A 26,684-nucleotide genomic window follows, 5' to 3' on the forward strand; every position below is an offset into this window, starting at 1 on the left:
GAAAGAAAAAAAATGACCAAGGGGAGGGCAAAGGTTAAAAATGAAATGCACAATCTGGGACATAAGAAAATTCATGCCACAGGACAGTATCCTCTATCACATTCAGGAACTGATATTTCTAAGAGTGAGACACAACAGAAAAAAAGGGTTAGGGGATAAGATCTACAAGGCCATAAGACAGAAGTTGTTTATAAGAGGGAATCCAAAATAGTTACCTTAGAAGCTTTGATTTTTTGATGGATACAGAGACTAAAGACGGACTAAATAAGTATAAAGGACATGAATTAAAGAATAAAAGTCCAGCATAGACTGAAAAGGAAGATAAATAATGAAGAGAGCAAGGGAAAGAAATCCCTTTTTAGGGAAAAAAAAGTGTGGAAAATGAAATTTTAAAAACTAAGGAACAAAAGTTGAAGGGGAGAAGATGAAGGAAGATTTTCCTTACTTAATTGAAAGGAAGAGAAAAGGGGAAGAATTAAATAACTAGATAAAAGCATGAAAAAAAAAGGAACTGATGAGTTAAGTAAAACTCCAAAGCAGGAGAAAATGGTAATAAATGGGGAGTGGTAGACTAACCAGGGCTTCTTAAACTTTTTCCACTTACAATTTAAGAAGTGCTGGACTAATGGGTAAGAGGAAGAGAGACTGTGGGAACAGGGTTGCCTTGAAACAGGTTAAGCTGGAATAATTGAAAACAAATATTCTGTTTATAGAAAAAGAGGGAAAAATCCTAATTTTTGGGGGGGGGGAAGCAATATTAGAAACAAATGAAGGAAAATAATAGACCACTCTTAGAACTACAGATGTGAATGGATTAAATAATCCAATAAAATGAAAAAGAGTTGATAGGATGGATAAGAAAAAACCTCACATTCTGTTTCTTACAAGAAACATACATAAAAACAAAGACATACACAGAATAAAAATGAGGTACTGGAACAAAATTTGCTATGTATTATATGAATCTAAAAAACAAAGAGTTGCAATTTTCCTTTTAGACAAAGCAAAAACAAATATTCACAATATAAAAATAGATAACAAAGGAGGCATTGTACTTGAATAAACCATAAATGACAAACCAATGTCTCTTAAGCTTATATATTTCAAGTACCTTAGCATATGAATTCATAAAGAAATTTACTGAACTACCAGATGACATAGATAGCAATATAACCATGGACAGAGATTTCAATGTCCCTCTCAGTTTTAGATAAGATTTTGTTGTTCAATCATTTATTCATGTCTGACTCTTCATGACCCTGTGAATCATTTCACATTAACACTGTCCATGGAGTTTTCTTGGCAAAGATACTGGAGTGGTTTGCCATTTCCTTCTCCAGTGGATTAAGGCAAATAGAAATTAAGTGACTTGCTCAGGATCACATAGCTAGTAAGTGTCGGGGGTCAGATTTTAACTCAAGTCTTTCTGACTCCAGGTCCAGCACTCTATCCACTAAGCCACCTAGCTTCCTCTTTAGATACAATTAATAAATGCTAAACAAAGGGGGACAACATAGAATTGAATGAATTGTTCAAAAAACTAGAGCTAAAAGACTTATGGTATCTTCAGGTAACTAAAGAATATTCAAATATTTCAACACCACATAGAACCTTTACAAAAATTAACCAGGTAATGTAGTACAGCACAGAGATATTGCAAACAAATGTAAAATGTCTATAAAAATAGTAAACACATTCTTTAAAGACCATCCAGTAGGAAGGAAGGGGGACAAAAAGCATTCAGCAAATGTTAATTATGTGTCAGGCACATTGCTAAGCATTTTACAAATATTATCTGATTTAATCTTCACATAAACCTTGTGATTATAGGTGCTATTATTATCCCCATTTTACAGTTGACAAAACTGAGAGGAGGGCAGAAGTTAATTGACTTCATCAGGGTCCTACAGCTAATAAGTGTCTGAACCTGAATTTAAACTCAGGTCTTCCTGTCTCCACACCTAGCACTCTAATCACTGTGCCACCCAGCTGCCACCAGCACAACCACCACCACCAAATTGTAGCAACTTCAGGGAGCACATACAAAAGATATAATTCCAAGTGGAAACTTAGCAATACAATTCTAAGTAATGAATAGATTAAAGAACAAGTCAGAGAAGCAATCGATAATTATGTGAATAAATAGAGTAATGATTAAATATCATACCAAAATTTCTGTGATACAACTGAAACCATCCTTGGAGGAAAAAAAATAATTTCTACAACATATGTTAACAAAATAGAAAGAGAAAGGATAAATGAACAGTATGTATTTTTAATAATTAGAAAGCCAACAAATAAACAAAACAAACCTAAAATAAGCATAAAAGAATAGCTGTCAAAGATGAGAGGGGAAATAGATAAATTAGAAACAAAAAAAAACTCTGAAAATTTTAAATAAAATTAAAGCTAGTTCTTTGAAATGTATAATAAAATTGATAAACTTATAGCCAATGTGATTTAAAAGGAGGGGGCAGAAAATCAGCTCAACTATATAGCACATGGGCACGGTGAAATCACATATCAGAAGAAATAAAAAGAATTATCACAGTTTATTATGCACATTTATATACTAAGAAAACTGAAAATATAATGAAATAGAGGAATGTTTCAAAGAATAAAAATTAGAGATCTTAACCCAATATCAGTAAAAGAAATAGTACTTACTGTAAAAGAGGTAAGAAGGGGAGGATGTGGACAATGTCTGGTCCTCATGGCTTCACAGGAAAATTTTATCAAACCTTTAAAGAACAACTAAGTCCAACAATACATAAATTACTCCCTAAAATTAAAAATACCTAACACATTACAGGATAACTTACATGAGACAAATAAAATCCTCATACCTAAACCACAGATGGATAAAGCATCGAAGGAAAACCATAGACCAAGAACATGATGAATATTAATTCAAGATTTTTTCATAAAATCTTGTCAAACATACCATTGCAGTTCATCCTAGAAATCATTCAGTATGCAAGTTATATTTATACCAGGTATGCAAAGATGGTTCCATGTTAAGAAAATAATTAACATAATTAATATATTAAAAACACAAATATCCAAAACCTCATGATTATCTCTATAGATATAAAAAATACCTTTTTTTTTTGCCAAAGTTGAACATTTATTTATGCTAAAACTCTACAAAGTATAGACACAGAGGGATCTTTTTTTTTAACATTATACAAGTGTCAATCTAAAAGTAAAAGCAAGCATCATATGAAATTATATAATAGAGTCTTTCCCATTAAATACAAGAGTAAAGCAAGAATGTTCATTCTCCTTACTATTATTTGATAAAGTTCTGGAAATGATAGCAGTCAATTAAGAGAAAGAAATTAAAGGCATAATTATAGGTGACTGGATAAAAAGTATTTACTGATGACATATTGGTTTACTTGGAAAATATTAGGAAATTAGCAAAGATACAAATTGAGATAATAGTTTCAGCAAAATGACAGGCTATATAATAAACCCTTAACCAAGAACATTTCTATATAATAATAAAATCCAAGAATCAATAGTTGAAAGAGGAATCCTATTAGAAATCACTGCAAAATGCATAAAATACTTGCATCTGGAGATCAATCTACTAAAGCACATAGAATACTTGTATAGCTTCAACTACAAGATCTCATTAAAGAACCAAAGAACAATTTATATAACTGGTGTTCATGGCTGGGTTGTGCCAGTGTAATAATATAGCAATACTAACTAAGTTACAGTATAGTTTTAATGCTGTACCAATTAAATTTGCAAAGGGATTCTTTACAGAACTTAATAAAATAATAACAATTCCCACATGGAATAATCAAAGCCATTCTCCGATAGATAGATGGCCAATGAATAGGAAAAAAGTTTTTTACAGAATTGTAAGATATTAACAACCATATGAAACAGTACTCCAAATCAATAATAAGAGACATGCAAATAAAAATGAATGTTGTGGGAAAATAAGCACATTACTGCATTGCTGTTGGATGTGTGAATCTATACAGTTATTTTGAAAAGGAGAAGTATGCCCCCCAAAAGTGACTAAAATATCCATACCTTTTGATATAAAGAGATTCCATTACTAGGCTGATATCTCCAGGACATAATTGATGATAAAAAAAAAGCTACATATAAACCAAAATATTTGTATCTGTGTTTCTTTTGATAGCAAATAATTGAAAACAAAATACATGCCCATCTATAAGAGAATGGCTAAACAAATTCTGACACATGAATGTAATCAAATATCAATATAACATAAGAAATAATTAATTTTATAGAAAGATCTATATGAATTGATAGAGTGAAATAAGCAGAGCCAAAAAAAAATATACACAGTGACTACAACAATGTAAATACATAGTGATCACAAAAAAATCAAACTTTAATCTTACAACATTTTAAATAACAAAGCAGGCCTAGAAAGAAATAATAATGGAAGACATTTTCACCTAACCCCTTTGCAGAGCTAGCATGTCCACTAGTGTTTTACGTTATACATATTTTCAGACTTTTTTTGATCATTTATTTCATCATTTATGCTATTTTAAAATTTCTTTTTTTTTTGTTTTCTTACGGAAAAAAAAATACTGTTTGCCATATCAGATAGTTCTGGGGTAGGTTCTTGTGGTAATGTAAAAACAAAAGGCTTCTCTAAAAACTTATTTTCCAAAAAATTCAAAGGAAAGCAAAAAAAAAAAAAGCCACGTGTTAGTTTTTATTACGCTATAGGTATGCAAACTGAATCTTCAAGGAGTTTAAGGCAATTATGCAAGGCAATACAGCTAGTGCATTTCCGAAGTGGGATTAAATTCTAGGTCTCTTAACTATATAGCTATTACTTTTTAAACCACTTCATGCCAATTTTCAAAACCTTCAAAGTAGACAGTTTAAGTTATGTATCCAGAAGTTCTAGAAGACGACATGGAATATTTTTGGTTTAGAAGTACTGAACTTAGCAGTTGCACATGACAAGTGTGATGATCCCTTTGCTCCCAGAGGCCAGGAACAGTCTAAATAATCTTTTCTCTAAAAGCCTAAAGCTTGTCCCTCAGAGCCCTTAAAAACTGCTTTTTCTTGGAGCTAAAGCTTATTCCTTTTCTTTTTCCTAAAATTCTTTTACCTATTTTATTTAAAACTTTATCTCCCTTTGGCCATATGGTTTCTTCATTAATCCAGCTTTGGCTATTATAGTTCAAAAGTTGTAATTTGGAGGGAATACTAATTATAATTTTATGTTTAATTTCCTCCAAATTACACAATGTTCTCAAAACACAGCAAATAATAAGTGTCAGTCATCAAAGCAACTCCAGCTCCTTAAACAGAAAATTGTGACTTTTTCCTAATTACATTTACATGTCCCCTTTCTCTGACCTTCTGCTCCTTCAACATTTTTATGTTTTTCTTTCCATTCATAAAAATTCTAGCTAGGGGCAGCTAGGTGGTGCAGTGGATAGAACACCAGCCCTGGATTCAGGAGGACCTGAGTTCAAATCCCGGCCTCAGACACATAGCATTTACTAGCTGTGTGACCTTGGGCAAGTCACTTAACCACATAGCCTAATCAAAAAAACAAACAAACAAACAAATTCTAGCCAGACACTAAACCTTTGGCTTGTGATTGTCTAGCGTAGATTGCCTTAAGAATGCTGCATCTTGTATTTGAATAGTTTTGGCCCCATACTGACTCCAAATGGCCCATTGATGATGAAATGCTGGATACCTAAAGCCCCATTAAATCTGCAGAAATTCCAGTGCCTGTCTCCTTGCAATAACATGTCCTTATAACTGTGTCAAGTGTGTACATTGTGAAATATAGAATAATTGTAAAGCGTAGATCAAAATAGCAACATATCCGGTAAACTTCTAGATGAGTTTAAGGACTTTCAGAGTTGACTTTATTTGCAAAGATAGTCAGAATGAAAACAAAATCCTAACAACTTTTTTAAAAGCCCTATCATAAAAGACAAGATAGTGTAACAGATTGAATACTTGGTCTTGGAGTTATGACTAGGGTTCTAGTTCTTGGTTTTTGACCCTTACCAGCTTTCTTCTTTCAACCAAGGATCACCTCCACCCCCTCCTCCCTGAAACAATCATTGGCTCTCATAGGTCAGTTTCAGTCCTACCTTGACAGTCATACTTCTCATTCATTTCCATTCCATTTCACCTCTGGGCATATTTAATTTACCATTCTCTCCTTCCCTTCTAGTGCAACTTTGTATATTATCATACACTATTAAAGTGGAAGCTTCTTAAGGGCAGGGACTGTCTTGGTTGCTTATGAGCACAGTACCTGACTCACAATAAACACTTAATATTTTATCTATATCTACCTATATAACCCTTCTTAGGTCTCTTGATCTCTCTGAAACTTCAGTTCTTCTTATAAAAAATGATAGTTCTATTACTTACCTCAAAAAGTTGATGTGAGGAAATCACTTTTTGCAAGCTTTAAAATGCTACCTAAATGAGTTTTAAAATTTTTTTATTGGTATTGTCATATAAAAACAGTCCTTTGAAAAATTCCCATTAAAAGTTGTTCCTTTTGAAATTAAAATGGTATTATTGAGTATAGTGCCTCTGAAAGCTGACCAAATGCTTTGGATATAATTGGGAGGCACAAGGGGAATAGAATCAGGAGAGGCACAGTTCTCAAAACAATTAGCCTTCAAATATAAGGGTAGGTTGGCCTTCTCCCAAAGTAAATGGCCATGATTTATTTTTTTTTTCTTGTCAGAATGCCTGAAATGAGCATTTTTTAAAAAATGGAAATCTACCACAGTAAGACTGGAAGCTAGTGAAATAAACGGCATCTTTTTAGACCATATTCACACAAATGTTAAATACTTTATGCTTTAAAGTTATGTGGTTTTGTACATCATTACACTTCCGTTACCCTTTCTTTCCTATCTGATGACTAATACCTACAGGTGTGAGAAATCTGAAAGGGGAGTGTATCAACTACTTAATGGAGTATACTTGAAAAATAAGTTATTTTCCATGAAAATAACCTAAACACGTACGTTCCTTTATATATATAGGATATGTAAGTGAAGTGGATAAAGCAAATTCTTTATGTATAGTAGCAATTTGGTTTTGAGGTGCTGATTTTTCTAAGATCAATAAAAAGTACTTTCATATTTACACATTAGGAAACATCTCAGCCGAATATATTCCTATTTCATTCAGTCTTCCATAAAATATATATTTAAGTGAATTCTGTAGCATAACATTCATTTTACCTTGTTTGAGAGGTAAAGTCAGTTATTTGAAATTGAAGTAATTTTACCCTTGGTTCTAATCTCTTTTGATTGTTGGAAATTCCCCCACCAGACATTTTCTTCTTTTTGTCTTCATTTCCAAAAAATAAAATCTGATTTTACTACTTTAAAGTGAAACATATTCTGTTCTTTAGTTGCCTGTGCCATGAAATGTGGTTATGTTAATTAATGAACCACAAAAATTCCAGCTGTTGTCCACATGATTTTTCTCATGTTGACACAAATGAGTTTCCCTTCCCTTTCCTAGGTCTATCCATTATTTCTGTATGTTGTAGTTTTTGTATCTTTTCCCACATGGAAAATTTTAAACTTGTTACTTATTGTTCATTGAACAATCTTTTATTAAGCAATTGTAAGTCATCTACTTCGAGGCTGGACTCAGTAGAAATAAATTAAAACGATTATCAGTATTATCCTATTTTTGAAGTTCACTAGGGAAGAACATTCTCAAAAGCTGCCTCTAATTTTGAAGAACTTCTTAATGTCTGAAAAAAAATCTTATCTAACCTATAGTTGTCCTACTTCAATTAAAACCTGTTTGTTTTTATTCTCATATCAGATTGGATTGTTGGCCATTATCCTCCATAGGAAAAAAAAATCATATATTGAATAAACATTGCTTTGCTCCTTTAGCATTCTTTTCTCCAGTAGTCCCCAAGTAATCCTTTTTTAATAGATAGTATTTTCAAAGTCTATAATTATTTTTATGGTTTTCCTCTGAACTGTCTCCAAGTTCTACATAACTCTCATCAGTTGTGAAACCACAAATGTAGTCCATTGACCACAAATATAGCCAAGGTCGACCAGGATTGGTGGTCTGTATGTTATAATCTAGTATGTGCATCCTGGTATTAGGCATGTTTCCCTAACATTGTCACTATGCTTCTCATTGTACAGCAGGAGTTTATTAATATACTCCAGGCAGAGAGTAAAGTGGGAGAATTGAGGGAGGAAAAAAGAAAATCTTCTCAGTTTGGAGAAAAATCCTCCTGCTCCCTCACTACTGAAAGTAACCTTACTACTCACCTTTATTGATTTTTGAGAGTATAGGATAAATATGAAAAAAAAATTGGGAGAAGTAGGTTTTATGGCCCATGATAAGGTGCTAGAATGTCATCTTTACCTCATTCCACCCCATAGAGTGCTGCCTTAGCTTTTTTGCTATTCTCCTTTTTAAGTACCTAGTTATTCCTCACGTTTTAAGTTTTTTTAAGGGTCGAGACTGTTTCTTTTTTTATTGTTGTAAATCCATTGCCTATCACAATGCCTGGTACATAACAGACCCTTAATAAGTGCTTGCTGATTGATTTTTTTATTAATTCTATTTGTATAATAAGGATAACTTCATTTAGATAGTATTTTCAGCTTTTGTGAAGTGCTTTACACACATTAACTCGTAATCTTCTATGCTTCTATGAAGCTTCTATGCTTCATTAATTTAATAAATTCTAAGAAGTACTGACTATATTTAAAGTACTGTTATAAGTACTTGGGCAGGGTAGGAGATGCAAAGAATTAAAGGACTTGGCTCCTGCCTTTTAAATTCGAGTTGAAATGTTTAAGATATTCATGCAAATAACTCATAAAGGCAGGTAATATGCATATATAAAGATACAAAGTGCTGTAAGAGTAGAGGAGAGGAAGAAATTTGATTCGACAGACTTTTATTAAGCTCTTTATATGTGAGGTGTTCAGAATACAAAAATAAGACATTTACTTCTCTCAAGGAGCTTACATTCCATCACTCTAGACTGGGAAATGAAGGCTTCATTAGGGAGATAGGACTTTAGTAGGTTAGAACTCTTTTGGAAAGGATAGTATTAGGAGGAGGAAATAACCTTAATAAAGGTCAACATGGGAAAAACACCAAGGACATCTTGAGAAGAATGAGTAGACCAGTAGACCAGTGATTCATTTGGTGAGGATTTGAGAGTTAAGGTTGGGATCAGATTGTACAGGGCTCTAAATTCTGGGCCAAAGCATCAACTTTATTTAAGTCTGGCAGCCATCTTGATCCACTGAACATTTTTGAGATCGTTTGAAACATGACTGAAGCAATGAGATAAAAAGAATAATTTTACTGGGGGAGTGAACAGGTTAGCCATTCCCATTCATGAGTGGGTTTGTGAGCTGAGAGGCTAACCTAGGGTGTCAGCTGAGGAATTAGAAAGAAAAAAATGAATACAAGAGCCATCGTAAAGGTAGAATTGATAAGATTTTGCTGACTAGATATGAATGATGTGGTAAAGAAAGAGAGGAGTCAGAGATGGCTTTGAATGGGCAACCTTAAGTGAATATGGAAGAGGGGTTAGACCAGAAACAAGCATCTCAGGAAGAAGAGCCAGCTTATAGAATGAGAATATCAATTCATTTGAACATAGATTTTGTTCAAGGTAGCAGGATGGTATGCAAAGTAAAAATATCTAAGCAGGAAGTCACAAATGTGGGATTGGAGCTCAAGAGAAATAAGTCAAGGACAGAAAGATATGGGATTATCCATTTTAAAGTAATAGTTAAAGTTGTGGATATAGTTGGGATCTCTGAAGTGGAGGAAAGTGTAGTATACAAAGGCAAGAACAGAAATCCTAGAGTATAAAATGTCCATGTTTGGGGGTTGGAGGCAGCATGATATAGTCCTGAGAACACTGAACTCAGAGTCATTTTAGAAACTGGTCCTTGTTCTGTTATTAACTTATTGTGTGACCCCTCAGCAATATACTTCTCCTTTCTAGGCTTCAGTATACTTTACTTGCAAAATGAGGGAATTGAACCAGATGGTGTCTGAAGCCCCTTCCAGTGCTAAAATTTCCTATCTCTATATTTGTCTATGTGTAATTGTAGGAATAAAAACTTGATTGTTGGGGGTTAAGAAGATTATAGGTGGTAAGACCATAGGTGAATAGTGGAGATAGCATATTACCTCATTGTCTTTTATTTATTTTGACTCCCAAATAATTTTTCTAACTCAAAATCTTTATCTTTTAAGGTTCTCCTCACTTCTTCCAAAAAATATGAAATCAGTTACATTATTATACATGTTCTCATAATATTCTTGTGAAAATAGAAATAGAATGGGCTTTGTTTTTTATGTATCCCAGAATGAAGCATTGTGGCTATCTGGATCACATTGGGCAAGCCACTTCATTTCAATAAGTTTCAAATTACTCATCTGTCAAATCAAATTGTGAGAATAGGTGACTTCTGAGGTCCCTTTCAGGTAAATCTATTTTAAAAACAACAAAGTTTTTTCAATACTTTGAGGATCTATAATTTTTTCAGTGTAGCTAGACAGGTTTTGGGACAACATTCATGTAGTCTATCCCTGAGCTCATACTGATAGCCCTTGTAATTTGACGTGTCAGAACCTGTGCTCTGCTGGTATACCCTTTACAGCAGAGGTATCCTATTAAAGACCCTCAGCTTGTTAAATAGATTAAAATGTAATTGAGAAATATTTAACAGAAGAAGTAAAAATATTATACAACATAGATAATGTTAATTTGTGGTCCTCTAAGTTTATATGTTCCTTTCTATTTGTGTTTGACATCAGTACTTTACAGGATAATATACTTAGAACTGAATACAAGTGTTCTTGACCCCAAGCCCAATCCTATCTCCATCAGGCAATACTGTCTCTTTTACTTTTCTTCTTTGAAAATCCAAATATAAACAGTACTATGATACAGAGTAGTCTAAAGTTGAGTGCTAGTTACAAAATGCAGTATCTTTTGTGTGTATTGTGTATATCTCTGTATAGATAGATATACAGAGATATACACATCTAGAGCTGTAGATATAAATACATGCATGCATGCACGTGTGCGCACACACACGCACACACACACACACGCAGTCCTACGCACATATTTTTGAGTATTTGTATCTCTGTAGTTCTTTTCTCTCTCTGCCCATTTCTCCTTTCTCCTGACGTTCCTAAGTCCTATGCCTAACCTGTTGGTTCTCAATCTTAGGCTAAAGGCCCCTGCAGGCAGAATTAAGCTGATTTATAGAATCGTAAAATTGGAATGGAAAGGAGACTTAGAGACCAGGTGTTTGCTTCTAGGCATCATGGTACTGAAACAGTACCACAAAGATATTTGACTACCCTATTTTTGAATCGACCACTCAAGAAAACTTTATGTTATATATGTATAACCTTGTAACTTAATATAGTTCAATGGATATATATGAATAGAACTTTTAAATCTGTAGTTACATATTTCCTGGAATTTGCAATTAGTAACAAGCAGGGCAGTATAAATTTTTTAAGGCCTATTCTAGACCCTATTCACCCTGATTGCTGCTACCTGTGTCATTAGATTCCAAAGTTATCACAGCTATTGCTTTTCCTGGAAACACCATTAAATTAACTTTAATTGTCTACGCCTCCCTTTCATAATACTATGCTACTTCTTAGTTCATTGGGAACTGCTAAGGATTAATCAAATAATATGTATTAAATTATTGGTTTCTATTACTCTATTTTAAGTTCAGGGACACTTCAATTTACCTTCTCTTCTATTTATTTCTGTAATCTAAAATTTTCTTTTTGGAATTTTCTATGTTGAATGGAATTGACATAGCATTTGGGGAAAGGATTCTATCTTTTGCTGTTACTAAGGTTTCCATCTAGCATTTACGTGTATCAGCACCACAGCCCAAGCTGGATCTCATGGCTACAAATTGACACAAACATTTGTAAAATCAGTTTTTGTGTCATATATCCTCTCCACCCCCTGCATTTTTTGAATATCTGTGACAGTATTGGGGGATTTCATGAATAAAAATTTGAAGGAGGTAGTAATGGGGGAAGGGGAGAGGAGAAGAGTGAACTGTATTTAAATCATTTAGATTTCAATCTGGCCTATTCACTGGGTTCTGTGAGCTGATCAGCCACTCATCATAAGGCCAAATAGTTAAGCTACACTGGAAAAGGAGCAGAAATAATACCACCCTTCACATTTGTGCAGCCTAAATGCCCTGTGGAGTGAGAGAAGACTTCAATCCCTAGGCTTGCCAATCCCTTATCTTTCCTAAACATTAAATTAATTTTTAAAGCTATTTATTCAAAGTTGACTTAACCACTAGAATAGGAAAGATCAGACAAATCAGTTGCAAGAAATGAAGTATGGGGAAACCAGAACTCTTTGACAAAGTATTCCTCGGAGTAAATGTGTTGAATGAAGCCAGCGGGTAAATGATAAGGGCCTTTACGCTGTGGATGTAAGAAAGCAATTTATCAAGAGTACATGAACTCTCCAGTGACCACAAGTCAAGAAGAAACCAAAGTGGAGGAGGAGGAGCCCTGCAACAATATTTGAAATACTAAAAATGTGTGTTTTTTTTTAAATTCCTGAATTAACAAGCAGAAATTCAAGTGTATATTGAAAAGTAATACAAAATAAGCATGAGTAGTGAGCATAATGCATTTCTTAATGTGATAGAATAAGGTTTTAACATATGAGTATTGAGATGGTCATGTCATTTAGTACGTAGAGTACACAAAAAACTGTCATGAACAACCATGAATTTTGAAGTGTTCTGTACAGATGACTTATAATGAGGTGAGATGACCATCTTGGAGGCACAGAGTCCTATTTTTAAAATGATTAGTAGAGCATGTGCATAATTATAACAATCGTATTATGTTGTGATTGCATAGTGAAGTGCCCAACCTTATCATTATTTTAGTTAAACTGAGGCACAGTGTAGTTACATAATTGCATGATCTACTCTAGCAAATATGGCACATTAGCAATAGAACTAGGATGAGACCTCTTTGAGCTTATTTTGTCTCAAGTCAGTATTAACATTTGACACTTCTTTCATCTTTTGCATTAATAATCTTAGCGTTTATTTGCTAGCTTTATTAAAGTTACTCGCTCTCAGACAGTATTGACAGGCTTCAATTTTGACAGGCTGTCGATTTTCAGTTGACAAACGGTGTTTTGAAAGTTAGTTGGCTGGAAATGAAGAAATTTTTTTCCCATAGAAACAATGTTCTATATGGTGATTAGATTTCCTGGCTTAGATCACAAATGCCTATTTAATCAATTACATACCTGTATTATTAAGTAGAAGCAATTTGAGTTTAGGGCTTAGCATGATACATCTCTTGTCCAAAGAACAGTATGGCTGAATTCAATGAGGGTGGTTTTCAGCAGGTTGGATGAAATGAATTTTGGTTTTTTGGTCACAACATCTCACAGAATGCATCTCCTAAGGCAGAGGAGTTGCCTTGTGTGTTGGCAGAAGAGGACCTAAACTGATTTAAATCAGAGGTTCTTAAACAGGGTTCTGACAACAGATGTGTGTGTATGTATGTGTGTGTGTGTGTGTGTGTGTGTAAGTGTGTGTACGTATGTAACTATTTCAATGATTTCCTTTCTAATCCTATGTATTTTAAGTATTTAAAAACATTATTCTGAGAAGTCCATAGGCTTAACAAGACTTCCCAAAGGGGTCCATAATATGCATACAGGGTTAAAAATTCTTGTACCAAACTATGTATCTTTGAAATATTAAAGCAAGTTTTTGAATAAATGTGCTCATAGAGCTCTAGAACAAGGATTTCATACCAATAGCCTGGTGCTTTGGACAGTTTGTAGTCTCCACGTCATACAGCTATTTTTTTCTGATAAATGTATCATCAGATTAACAAATCTTTGTAAAGTTATAATTTTGATAGTTCTTGTCCAAGTAGATGTACGCATTAAGCTTAAAACAAACATGCAATTTAATTTTGAGACTATTGCTAATTCTTTATTGGTATTTCTATGGGAGAATGCATTGAAACAATTACATATATACATCCCTGATTTATACACATAGAAGATTTATGCACATATACACCCTGTAACATATGTAAACAAATACAGCATAATAATTGTATACCTAAGACAGGGAAAGTTTGTACTACATGGTAATTCCTTCTTCATTAATGACAGTAATAATATCATTCATATACCATTTTAAGGTTTACTATACAATTTTTTTGCAACCCCGTAAGGTACATAATCCATACAAGTCCTGTATGAATAAAGGAATAAAAAAGCATTCATGAAGCACTTGCCAAGCACTGTGCTGAACACTGGAGACACAAATATAAAGGCAAAGATAGTCCTTCCCCTCAAAGAGATTATATTTTAATATGTGGATATTACTCTTTTAGAGGGGGGTTATTATGGGCAGGTTTTTAAAGTATACTGGTTTGAAAAATTGGAGTTATGATGTAAGAAGGTAATAAGAAAGTAAATGGGCACACCTTTTCCAGAAACACTGTTTTGATTATGATATCCAAACTGGAAAAGAGTATTGGGAGTGGGGTAGCACAGTGGCAGGTTGGCTTATCAGGAGATGATTGGGGAGCAAAGTGAATCATGATTAGAGCTGGCCTGACCTGATATAAATGGGCTATGTGAGATGCTCAGCAATCTAGATAGTAAGACTCTTGGGTGGGCATTGGGAAGATTAAAGATATCAGACGTATCAAACATTAAAACATAATTGTGAAATGTTTAACAAAATAAATAAAAATATATTATGACAACAAATATATTTTTAATTTGTGGTTTTCTAAGTCTATATGCAACCATAAGTTTCTATTTTGAATTTGCCACCACTGTTCTAGGCCATGATCTTTTGGTCGATGTGGCAAGGTAACGCTTAGGTAGTTTCCTTATTTTTACATATGAACAAATTATATATATGTATTTCTACATACACACATGCACAGGCACATACTTAGGCTGAGAACTATTAAGTGACTTATTTATTTTCATACAATTAGTAATAGAAAAAGAGAACCCTATTAAATGAAATCCACAGATAATATAAAAACATAATTTAATCCAAAGATGTTTACAGGTTATATCTGACCGAGTGACTAAATTATAAATTGCATTTCTTTTTCTTTCTCCTCTTATTCTTCTTTTGGTCATATCACTATTTACTGGCATTTTTTTCCAAAGGTGTGCAGATATAGTTTCCAGCTAATGCAATTGGAATAATCAACCTGAGAATAATTAGTAGTGGATTGGATTGTTCTCCATCCACAAAGAATTCTGATTTTCTTATTACCTTAAAAATTAGGCTACAACAACACCAACTCTTCTTCCTTGTTAAACCATTCAGATATATAACAAGGAATGAATTCCATTCTAAAAAAAAATTAGGCTGATCAAGATTGATGTCACAGCCTGTGCTGAGGATTTTTTTTTTACCACCATCACAATTTGTGTTGCCCTGGTTAGTTCAATTAGCAGCAAAGTAATTGGTCAGATTTATAGAGACCATACCATTCATTTTAAAACAACCTTAGTGGCTCTTTTTTTTTCTCTTGTAAGTTGAGTTGTGTTGCATTTACTGTAGCCTATAATTTGTTAGTTTTTTTAAGGAGAGAAAGAAGGGGGAGGGGGAACCACCATTCGTCATGAATGGGAATTTTTTCCTTTGTAACCATCACAAGACAGAAACCCTATTACCTTGACATAACTTGTTTCTCATTTTTCTGTCTCTGCCCTCTCCTTCCATCTTTATGTCCTCTCCACTTTTTCTCCACTGCTGCACCATGCTCTAGCCTTGGACAAGCTCAGCACACAACACCTATACCACCCAACTCAAGTGGAGATTGTTCAATCCAACGTAGTGTTTGATATCAGCAGCTTGATGCTCTACGGGACCCAGGCAGTGCCTGTGAGGCTGAAAATATTGCTGGACCGACTCTTCAGTGTGCTCAAGCAGGAGGAGGTATTGCATATTCTCCATGGCTTAGGCTGGACATTACGGGACTACGTCCGGGGATACATCCTTCAGGTAGGAAGTAATATAGAGCATTGGTGACCAGGTATGGCGGGGGGGGGGGGGGGGATAGAATCCTTACCTAGGGCGATAGCAAAGATATTGTATATCTCCACCACCTTCATATTTATATAAAATTGAACTCTGATTAAAGTGAATATCAAGAATGCTTGGAGATCTTCAAAAGAAAGAAAGGAAATGTCGAAACAGGACAGCATGCAACCTGAAGGCAAATAACTGCCAGGCAGCCAACCCCAATTTTTTTTAATTTATGGATATTAGCACCTTAGGTTTGTATTTTTCTCTTTTTTAGTACCAGCTGGCTACTATGGTCTCTTATTTCCACATTTGCTTAATTATAGTACAGCTTGAGTCCTTTCACGGAGGGCAGATTCTGGGTTGCAGGTCTACTTAATTTGCTCTATGTAAGTTTCAGTTATGAAGAGAGGTGTAACTAAGGTTGAGACAAGTGGGGCTTTGCTTCAGGGTTGAAAATTTAGAGTGTTTGTAAGCACCTGCATTCTTTTAGGAGAATAGAAAAGAAAAAAGAACTCAGTACAGTAGTAAGAATAATTAATTAAAATGGGAAGCTACCATATGGTGGACTGAGGTCACCTTCTTCCCCACTTCCTCAATGTTTTTCCCTTTTACCCCTCATGTTCCCAGAAGGGAGATTTCTATATCCTCTCCCTGCTTAAACTGAAAGCATGCTTTATATAGGTTGCCCTGAATGGGAGGGGACTCTGGTAACGTTCTATCTGGGTTTGTTAACTCCCTATCCCTTTCTTGACCGACCATCCCAGAGTTTTTCAAGAGTCTGTTTCCCAGTTTTACATTCATTGGCCTCACTCCCTCTCAGTATGCCTGCATACTATTGAATGGTTTTTGCTGTCCTTAAGCCCAGGAGACAAGTATAACTGGTCTGATTTCACTCTTTTCCCAATTTGTAGGCTTTGGCCGAGCAACCATCAGCATCCCACATGCAGAGTCTACTGTGAGAGCCAGGATACAGAATATCTGTTTCTTTAACATTATACTATTCTCATAATGATGTCTTTCCAGTTTATAGTGGAGGATATTTTTGAAATGTTAAGGGCTGTTGCAAAACATTTCAATCCACACTGATTCCCCACTACGAATTGCCTATTACAAACCATTTTGCATCATACCATAGTCTGTAAAATATGTTTGTGGTCATTCATTCTCTTTCTCCTGTAGTTGTGGTAGGTGGGGATTTCATAAGTCACCTTGAGAACAACTTATTGAGATCCTGAAGTAGCAGGAAATAGTCACAGACATTTGGAGGAGGAAAGAGCTTTCAAAAGGAAATGACAGATTTGTGAAGGTAGTACAGAAAGCCTTTTCTAATATTTGCAGAGAAACATGTCATAAAAATTGGGAAAAGGGTTCCTAGCTGATTGTATGGTATTTAGGCTTCCGTTTCATTCTAACCTGACTTTGTAAGTACTAAATCATCATTGTTTAACTACTAATCTTTACATCCAGGGCCCATTCCTGTGTATACTAACTGGAGTGTATGCCCGTCTACCTTGTGTACTGTGGAAGGACAAAAGGTTTCAGCTGTTTTCAAAATAGCTCTCCTTACCATCAAGACATAGAGCTACTTCTTTTCTTACCTGGCATGACACAATCCCTCCAATTTTGAGAAGAGTCAAAAATACTGCTTCTAAAACGCTTGAGGTAAAAATATTCATGTAAGAAAATACTTGATGTAACAGAATAGCACTAAATCTGTCAGGAAATCTGCATTTAAATCTTGAGTGATACTTATTGCCAGTTGTGTGAATAAAGGCAAATCAGTCATATCTGAAGCCTCAATTTTGTAATTTGTAAAATAGAGATAATATTTGTGTACCTACAGTTGTGTGGAAAATGTCTTCTAAACCTTAACTCTGGAATACAAAAATATCAGTAGTATTATTATTGGTGGGATTAAAAAGAAGAGTACTGGTGACTAATCCATTAGCAAATTAATATGCATTTTTTCTCAGATTAGTGAATAATTACATACTTGGAAAGGTTAGAAATCTTGGCTCTTAGGGTCTGAAAGATAAGACTTGCAATTTTCAGTGGGAATAGTTGGAAAGTCAGCTTTGGATGACTTTGGAAGGGCAAAGGTTACCACAAAGTAAATGAAGTAATTAAAGATAGAATTTGCTTCCATTTTTTATGGGTTTGGCCTTGTTTACACCTGTCCTGAGACACACACATACACACTTCCACTGTATTTTCTAACCGAGGGACATTTTAACTGCCAGAAAATTTCTCATTTTGATGATGTTGGTTTTAGTGACCATTTAAAATTGGTTTATACTTATATAAAATAAATAAGCCTTTTATGAACATGATGTGGATGGAGCTGTTAAAGTTCCTGTGTACTCTATCTAAAAATCAAAAATATTTCACCAAATCCTACTTGCTTTGTTGCTTTTGCAGTATTTCTTTGCTTTCATATTCATACATTCTTTTAGTTTCATGTGTATTTTTTGCTAAAGACATATGAATGTATTTCAGGTAATTTCTTTTTGTAGCTAAATAAATGGATGGACTAAATGATTTAGTTTTGCCATTTTAATCCACTGAGTTCTTATGAATGTGGATCCCCAAGTCACTAGTTTTTCTTTATTGTAGTGATATTAATTTGCCTTAGAGACTGGCCACAGTTCATATGATTTATATAATCTTTATTATATTTTTTATTGTATTGTATTTTTATATTGTGTTTTGGCTGTCTGAATTTCTTATACAGAAATCAGGCATTCTTTAATTCTTCAACTTGTCTTAGAGGAAAACCCAAAAAGAATACTTATATACTAATTCCTTAAAAATATATTTTAGGGACTTGGGAACAAAAATTTAAAATATGTGAGTTTAATAAATAAAGAAGGGGGAAATAATTTACATCCATGAAATAATGAAGCTTTTTATTTTTTCAGCAGAATTTAAAAGCAAATAATAAAACTTGTAATTTATCTTAGATATATTTAATTACATTACTAATCAATTTCTCTTAATTAGGTATCAAAATTTAAAATAATCCGTCGCCTGCTTTTCTAATTCAGAGGTTAGAATTGGCAACTTGAAAAAAAAATTTAGTTGATGTTCATGTTCATATGAACTCTGGCTGTTAACATCTGTCTTGTTTTATTGATAGAATCAATGTCACAGTTTTTATTTAAATGATGCCTTTTGTTATTTGCCATTTATTTTCTATGTTTCTTATACTATAGTTGTTTAAATAAAAAAGGCAAAAAGGCTTAAACACCAAACTGGGATCTTATTTGGGGAAGGGAAAAAAATCATCTTTAATAAAAGAACAATAGAAAAAATAGCATTTAAAAAAAACTGCATTGTGTGGATATTGATGAATGTTTTTAAAATTATCTGTTAGGATGAACTAGGATATGCAAGAATGACTTGTAATATAATTATACACACATGCAGAGCGTTTTAGAAAGAACAGACTATAAAATGTTCATCTGAAGGGAGGAAAGCCCTATAATGTACCATTAGTGTACAAGTCATTTTATCTGGCTAAAACTCAATCATCTTGTAGCCCTCAAGGCATCAATTTTTAGCGTTATTGCTCTCAACAACAGTATATTGAATATTATGTCAGTTAAAGGAGAATAATTATCAAGGCGAGTTGGGGTGGCTGTTACTCTTACCACATATTGACTTGGTTAGCAGTTGGCTATAGATTGTGTTACTGGGCAAATGAAGATGTACTGTAAGTTGAACTGGTCAAGCCAAGGTATTAATTTAACTCTCTGTGGACCCAAATCTGAAGTACTTATGTACTCAAAATTACTCCTTTTTTTCAGTGAGGTTTGTGTTAGTAGAGGGAAGTGGTAGGCGTTAGACCCTGATTTTGTATCCACAGATGTTTAAAAAAAAAAAAAGAGGTGCATTAGGTTATCCAACATTTGATGGTTGTAAAGGAAATGTCTCAAGGGTGGTGAAAGAAGAGGCACAGAGGAAAGAAATCCAATTGACTAGTTTAACCAACCATTCCTCATTGTTTTGATGACTTGTGCATTATCAAAATAAATAGGTTATTCATAGGCTATTCATAGGATAGCATACTGGTTGTAAAACTGTACAGTGGTTGTTCTGGGTTGTACTAGACTGAGAATTTAAAAATTCAACTAGGGTTTAATAGCTGGACAATTTAGTACTTTAATGTCTTTTGTATTTTGACATTCAAGGTAAATTATATGAGTTAACTCTTGGGCCTTTTTACCAACAGTAATATAAGATGTGATCTAACCACATGAGAAAGCATAAGACATTGTTGTCCTTAGTTAAATTGTGTCAGCAAGACATTTTTAATCCTATTCTGTACCTCTGTAGCAGGACGGGGAAAAAAAAAGCTTCCACAATTTGCACTTGCCAAATAAATGTGAAATATTTTACGAATAATTATAATTTTTCACCTTATTTATTGTAAAATTTAGTTTCTACCGTATCTTTAAGAGATAGTAATTTTTTATAACACTTTCATCAAAGCAGAAAAGTATAAACACCATAATAATTAAACAGTTAAACAGAACAAGACAGAATGTTATTTTCAATGATTGTATATGCAATTCTTTTCCTTTTAACTTTTTTTTTTTTAAAAGAATAGAGAGTTGTGTACTTTATTCAACATGATGCAGAGGAAAGTCCTCTATGGGACTTAAGTTCAGATTCTTCCTCTTACTCTCTGTGTGACTGGAGGCAAATCCTTTAACTTTCCTAAGCAACTATATATTGATCCCTTGTATACACTTTCTACCTTCTGTATCACTTTTTATAATTTGGCTATTTCTTTGAATGCTTCCTGACAAGGAAATTAAATTCACATATAGCAGTTTATTTAGGTTTTCTCCTATTGTACATATAGATTGTTTCCAATCTTTTGTTATTACAAACAGTGCTCCTATGAATTTTTTTTCAAATATGTCTAGCTTCCTGTCAGTAACCTCCTTAAGGTATAAGTACAGTAGTGAGATCATTGGGTCAAATGGCATAAATAATTTTCTCACTTTTAGTACATAATTCCAGATTGCTCTACAAAACATTTAGTCCCATTCATAGCTCGACCTCAATAAATTAGCATGCCTGTTTTTTCATAGACCTATCAGCATTTAATATTGTCATATTTTACAATTGTTGATAATTGGACCATTATAAGGTGATGCTTCAGACTTCTTTTAATTTTTATTTCTCTGATTACTAGCTATTTTGAATTATCTTTTCAAATCTTTTTTGATAGTTTGTGTTTCTTCTTTCAAAAACTGTAGACAGACATAGTTTTTAAATATGAATATCTAATGAACTTATCTGTGTTTCCTGGCCCATTGTGGAAATCTTCCATACTTGTAAGGTAGGTTTATCTATTTTGAAATAGCCAGGTAGACCCTAACAAAGTTTAGAAAACCTTATCAATCTGAATCAATTGTTGTCAATCTCCTTAAATAGTAACCTATTAGGAATGTATCAAGATACCTCTAATTTGAAATAATCAGGATTTTTTAAATGAATTTGAGTCCAAATATTTGTTTTGCACAGAATGTGAAACAAAGATTAATAAGGCAGTATCCCTATCCTCAAATATTCTGTCTAATACAAAGTTGGAAGTAAACAGGCATAAGATAGAGAATTCTCTGAAACTGCAAAGAATGGAAGAATCACTTTTTACTGGTAGATCAGCCAGACCAAATGAGAAGATTCTTGGCAGTCATTTGGACTTTGGATCTTTTGTTTTGGTGGTTTGAAATTTAGAGAAAGGTAGCATAGCTGGTTCCCATTTGAATAGGGACTTGTTTATTCTCTTTTGCTTAAACAAAGCTGGTTATCCAAAGGGCTTTGAAAGTTCCTAAAAGGTTTTTCAGACTTGATCAGAGCCAACTTGACCATCTGTACCAACTTGGTAAAAATTGGGCCAATTTCTAAGTATACATTAACATAGTAAGATAGAGTTGGGGCTGGAATCAAAAGCAAATCCCCAATCAGCTATTCTTACTCCCTACATATCCATTGCCATCTACTAGTATTCCAGAATGTAATCTGACCACCAGTGGTCGATAGGCCCAATCAGTCACATATATTTTGCTCTCAGAAAAGCAACCTCTATGTAAATGTGACCATTTTGACTGAAGAATCTTTGAACCTACATACCAGTCCACAACCTTTTGCATTCCTACTTCTTTTCTATCTGCATGGGCCAGTGCTGGCAATATCATGAAGTTGTCAGGGTTTACCTTTGCCCTTCGATGATACTATATCCTTTCTTTCTATAATTACAATAGCAACTACAAAACCCAGCAATTTTCATTAAGTTCTGCAACCTACTTTATGTACATATTTCATTTAATTCTCACAATAACCCTGGTGTGAGGTAGATTTTCTTATTATTCCCATTTTATATATCTTATGCTTTTAATAGGTTTTAGTAGGATATGTGAATCTCTTTATCCTATTAAAAGGAAAGTAGGAAATCTTAATGCCTCTTGTTTCCTATTTGAACCTGGTCACTTAATATTTCTAAAATCTGTGATAACCTGGATTCTTGCATTTCACTGTTTCTTACAGCTATTACATGTCTATCCAAGTAACTGGAAAAAGAATATCCATTATCTGTGGGACAAGATTATCTCCAAAGCCTTCACGTTTCTTTTTTCCCCTTTTTTTTTTTTAGCCCTTCACATTTCTAAAAATAAAAAAATAAAAAAAACCATAAGATGTGGTTATAAAGTAATAAAATATTTCCTGAAGCTACAAAGTAGATCCATCTCATTACTTTGTAGCCACAGGTCTTTTATTCTGTAGATACCCAGGCATCCCACACATCAACAGGAATGGAAATTATTTAGAATGGGCAATACTTTATATTAGTATTAATTACTTTGATTGATTTATCACTGAAATCATAGAAAAGCTGTAAGAGGAAAGAAAGGTGGTAAAACCTAATGTGTTTTTAGGATTGCATGTCAGACTTAGATTTTATTATCAGAGCAGTTACCCTAGGTGGAATGTGTCCTTTCAGTTAGTCAAGAGTGTGTGACATTTTTTCCAGTAGAAAAAGACTGACTTGTGGATAGCCAAGGCTCAGATAAACCATGTCTTTTATTTCTCTTTCTTTATCAACCATCTAGGTATTTTATGACAATGTTTTGTATTTATATACTGTCTTTCTTCCAATGTGCTCAAACACTTTACAACTATTATCCTAGAAATCCTCACAGCATCCCCATTGGATAGATAGGTGTCAAATAGCATTATCCCTAGTCTTATGGTTACTGAAACCAAGGTCCAAGGTCAACACTGTAGCCAGAAATATAATGCAGCCTTTCTGAATCCCTTTCCAAAGCTTGAACCACTAGCGGAACCATGAATGTAAACATCGTATTCCCAGGGGTGAAGCTTGCAATTTGGGGCCTCCAAGCAGAAATTCAGAAAAGTTTCCTTTTTGAATTAGTCATAATATCCAGTAAGTACAACTGAGGGATTAAGTGAAGTAATTGTTGCTGTAAAGTCAGTGTTCGGTGGAATAATTATATTAATAGCATTGTCTCACATCTGTAAAGCACCTTCTTGGTTGCAAAGTGGTTTCTCATATTTTATCTTGTTAACTTGACCTGAATATCTTACTTTAATCCTAACCAATAGCTCTATCAGGTAGACAAAGAAGGTGTCTTAATTTGACAATGAATTCATGGAATGCATTCCTTCCTGGTTTCCTCCTTTCAAAGTTCTTTTCTTCCTTAGCTCTGCTTCCACATCCTCCCCCAAGCTTTTCTAGATTCCTTTGGTTGTTGTAACATTTTCCCCAGAGACAGCTGGTGGACAGAGAGTTGGCCACGAAGTGAGGAAGACCTGAGTTTAAATCCAACCTCAAATACATACTAGCTGTGTGACCCAAATCACTTAACCCGTTTACCTCACTTTCTTCAATTGTGAAGTGAAGATCATGATAGCACCTGCCTCCCAGGACGGCTGTGAGGATCAAATGAGATAATATTTGTAAAAACACAGTGCTTGGCTATAGAAACGCTTATTTCTTTCTCCTCCTCAAGCCAGTGTCTTTGTATTTATTGTACTTCCTTCCCTCATAGAATATGAGCTCTTTGAAGGTAGGGATTAGTTTATTTTGTGTTTGCAAATATTTAACACGACGCCTGCCAAAAAGTAAACACAATGCTTACAATAAAAAAAAATTAATAAATGAATGTCTGTTGAATTAAATTGAGTTGAGAAAACTTAGTCTCTGGTTAAATGACTTCTCCAAAGTCATACAAACTCAAGAAAGAACTCTTCTTGAGTCTACTGTTCTTTTCTCTTTCCTTTTCTGCCTCATAGAATCTTGGAGATGTGTGCTAGTACCACAATAGATAGGTAGGTAGATAGGTAGATAGATGGATGAATGCGTGAAGATAGCTATGTATTGAATTAGCTAGCAAAAGCTTTAATTATTTAAGAGCTACTTGAGTGGTAACTATAACTACTCTGCATATTTATACCATTACTGTCTTCTTTTACTTTAGTCCTTCAGAGATCTTGATTTTAGTAGTGTGGGTATTCCTTCTACCAATCAATTATTTATTAACTACTAGAAGCCAAAGATACAAATACAATGAATAAAATAATGCCTACTTACAAGTTGGTAGCTCACATTCTAATGGGAGGAGACAGCAAGGACCTACATGAGTACATAAAGAATAAATATGAAGAGATAAATACAAAGATGTTGTGTAATGGGGGCCTGTTCAATAGAGCATGCAGGGATTTGCCCTTCCTATTGTTTATACCAAGTATGTGCTATATTATATGATTGGTTGTGGTCTAACCCTTGGAGGATTTTTAATAATTGTGTAAAAATAAAGTGCCATGAGATAAGAAGAGAGGAAATCACTTCCATATATGATTCTGGGGAGGCTTTTGAATAAGAGATGGCATTTGTAAGAGCTAGTTCCTGAAGGATGGAAGTAACTTAATAGAGATCACTCAGTAAGCATTTATTAAGCACCTGCTATAAGCCACACACGTTCTATGAGTCCGAGATAAAAATTAAAAGCATGAAGAGGGAGAACATTCCAGGTATGATTTTAGGCTTCAAAGAAAAAGTAAATATTGAATGAAGGTGTAAGGAAGATGGCCATTTAGTGGAGGAAGTGAGGCAAGGATATTCCCACTGGGTAGAAACATATTGGAAGGAGGCTTTAGGGTTGGAAGAACCTTAGAGGTCATCAGAAGACTGCAATTTATGCTTGGAAGAAGCTTGCAACACTGAAATCACCATGAACCAAGACAAAGGTGAGAATAGATAAAGGAGATGGGCCTATTGGTCAGAAGCATCACTGTGGTTAATGGATGCTGTGTTTGGGAATGACTATGACTGTTCAAAGTGGGAGGTGGTAAAATGGTTACAATAGTACTTGAAAGAGATGATTCTATATGAACTCAGACCTTGCAGTGGTTGAGGAAAAAAAAAAGTTAACACCTGACTTTAACTCCACAACCTTAGCTCACCATTTAGTTCCCAAGAAATTCAGATACACCTTGAAATGTGTAGAAGTATCGTTGGCTAGTGTGATTGGGATCAGTGTAAATATGGTGACCAATATTAAGAGGCAGTATATTAGAATGAACACTGGGTTTAGAGCCAGAAAACCTGAGTTTTTGAAGCAGGTGTGCAATTTGACTAACTTCTCAGGGCTTCAGTTAGAAATCAGGGACTAAAATCCATTCCTAATCTAAATTAGGTGATTTCAGTGTTTTGAATTTTGAAAATATATTTGCAAGCCTGCATTAGGCCTTTTCACTTGAAGTTTGATTAGGAAATGAGCTCTTCTCTAGACTGAGGGATGAAAATGAATGTTCTTTTTCCAAAAAATTACTTTTGGTGTAGTAGGCGGTTCGCATCGAGGTCCCTAGAAGGGAATGACTTTGAGGCCCCAGTGCTCTTTTCACAAGAAGAGAGTATTTTATCCTTGTTTGTATAGGCAATTGGTCTCATTCTCATGCTATGGCCTGTCAGGAACAAAGTCTTAATAATAGTGTTGGAGTTAGCTTTCTAGTTAGCATGAGTAATGCAATTACCATATATTCTGTTTTTATTACTAGTATGTTCGAATTTTTGTTGCATTTTTTGAAGGTGGTTTTTTGGGGGGTTTGGTTTTTTTTTTTGGCTTTATAAGGAACAGCCCAAATAGATGCATTAATTCTTTTATTTTGGTCCACATTGCATTTAAAGTACCATCTTCTATAGGATACATTACTGAATGAAGAATCCATACATGACAGGCAGCTCTGCCTGACTCCATTAGTAAAATGAGCAAAGAGAAGAAATGGAAACACAGACTATAGCCAGCAGTGAAATGTTGCTAATGGCCAGCCAGACTAGGCCAAATTTCACAAAGTTTAAACTGTGGTGTGTGTATACTTTCTTTAAGATGCCCTGAGAAATTGAGACTTTTAGGTTTTTTTGAGTTATGGTGAGCCACAAGTTTGAGAAACTGAAATATTTAAGACCTCACTCTTTATAGGTGTGTCTAAGAGTAGTCATGTCTAAGAGCACTGAACTACCTCCCCTCTCCCTGA

The 26,684-nt window shown here is 34.2% G+C and overlaps 1 protein-coding gene across 4 annotated transcripts in view; it reads left to right on the plus strand.

Moving 5' to 3' along the window:
- Nucleotides 1-26,684, plus strand: part of BNC2 (basonuclin 2) — a 320,122-nt gene that overhangs the window by 173,293 nt on the left and 120,145 nt on the right. For all 4 annotated transcript variants that reach the window (XM_027863030.1, XM_027863029.1, XM_027863031.1 and 1 more), the window contains exon 3: nucleotides 15,859-16,094. In XM_027863030.1, coding sequence (XP_027718831.1) covers nucleotides 15,859-16,094 — 236 coding nt within the window. The remainder of the gene's footprint in view (nucleotides 1-15,858; nucleotides 16,095-26,684) is intronic.

This window comes from Vombatus ursinus, unplaced genomic scaffold, assembly GCF_900497805.2.
Source record: "Vombatus ursinus unplaced genomic scaffold, bare-nosed wombat genome assembly UNPS02014770.1, whole genome shotgun sequence".
NCBI classification, from domain to species: Eukaryota; Metazoa; Chordata; class Mammalia; order Diprotodontia; family Vombatidae; genus Vombatus; species Vombatus ursinus.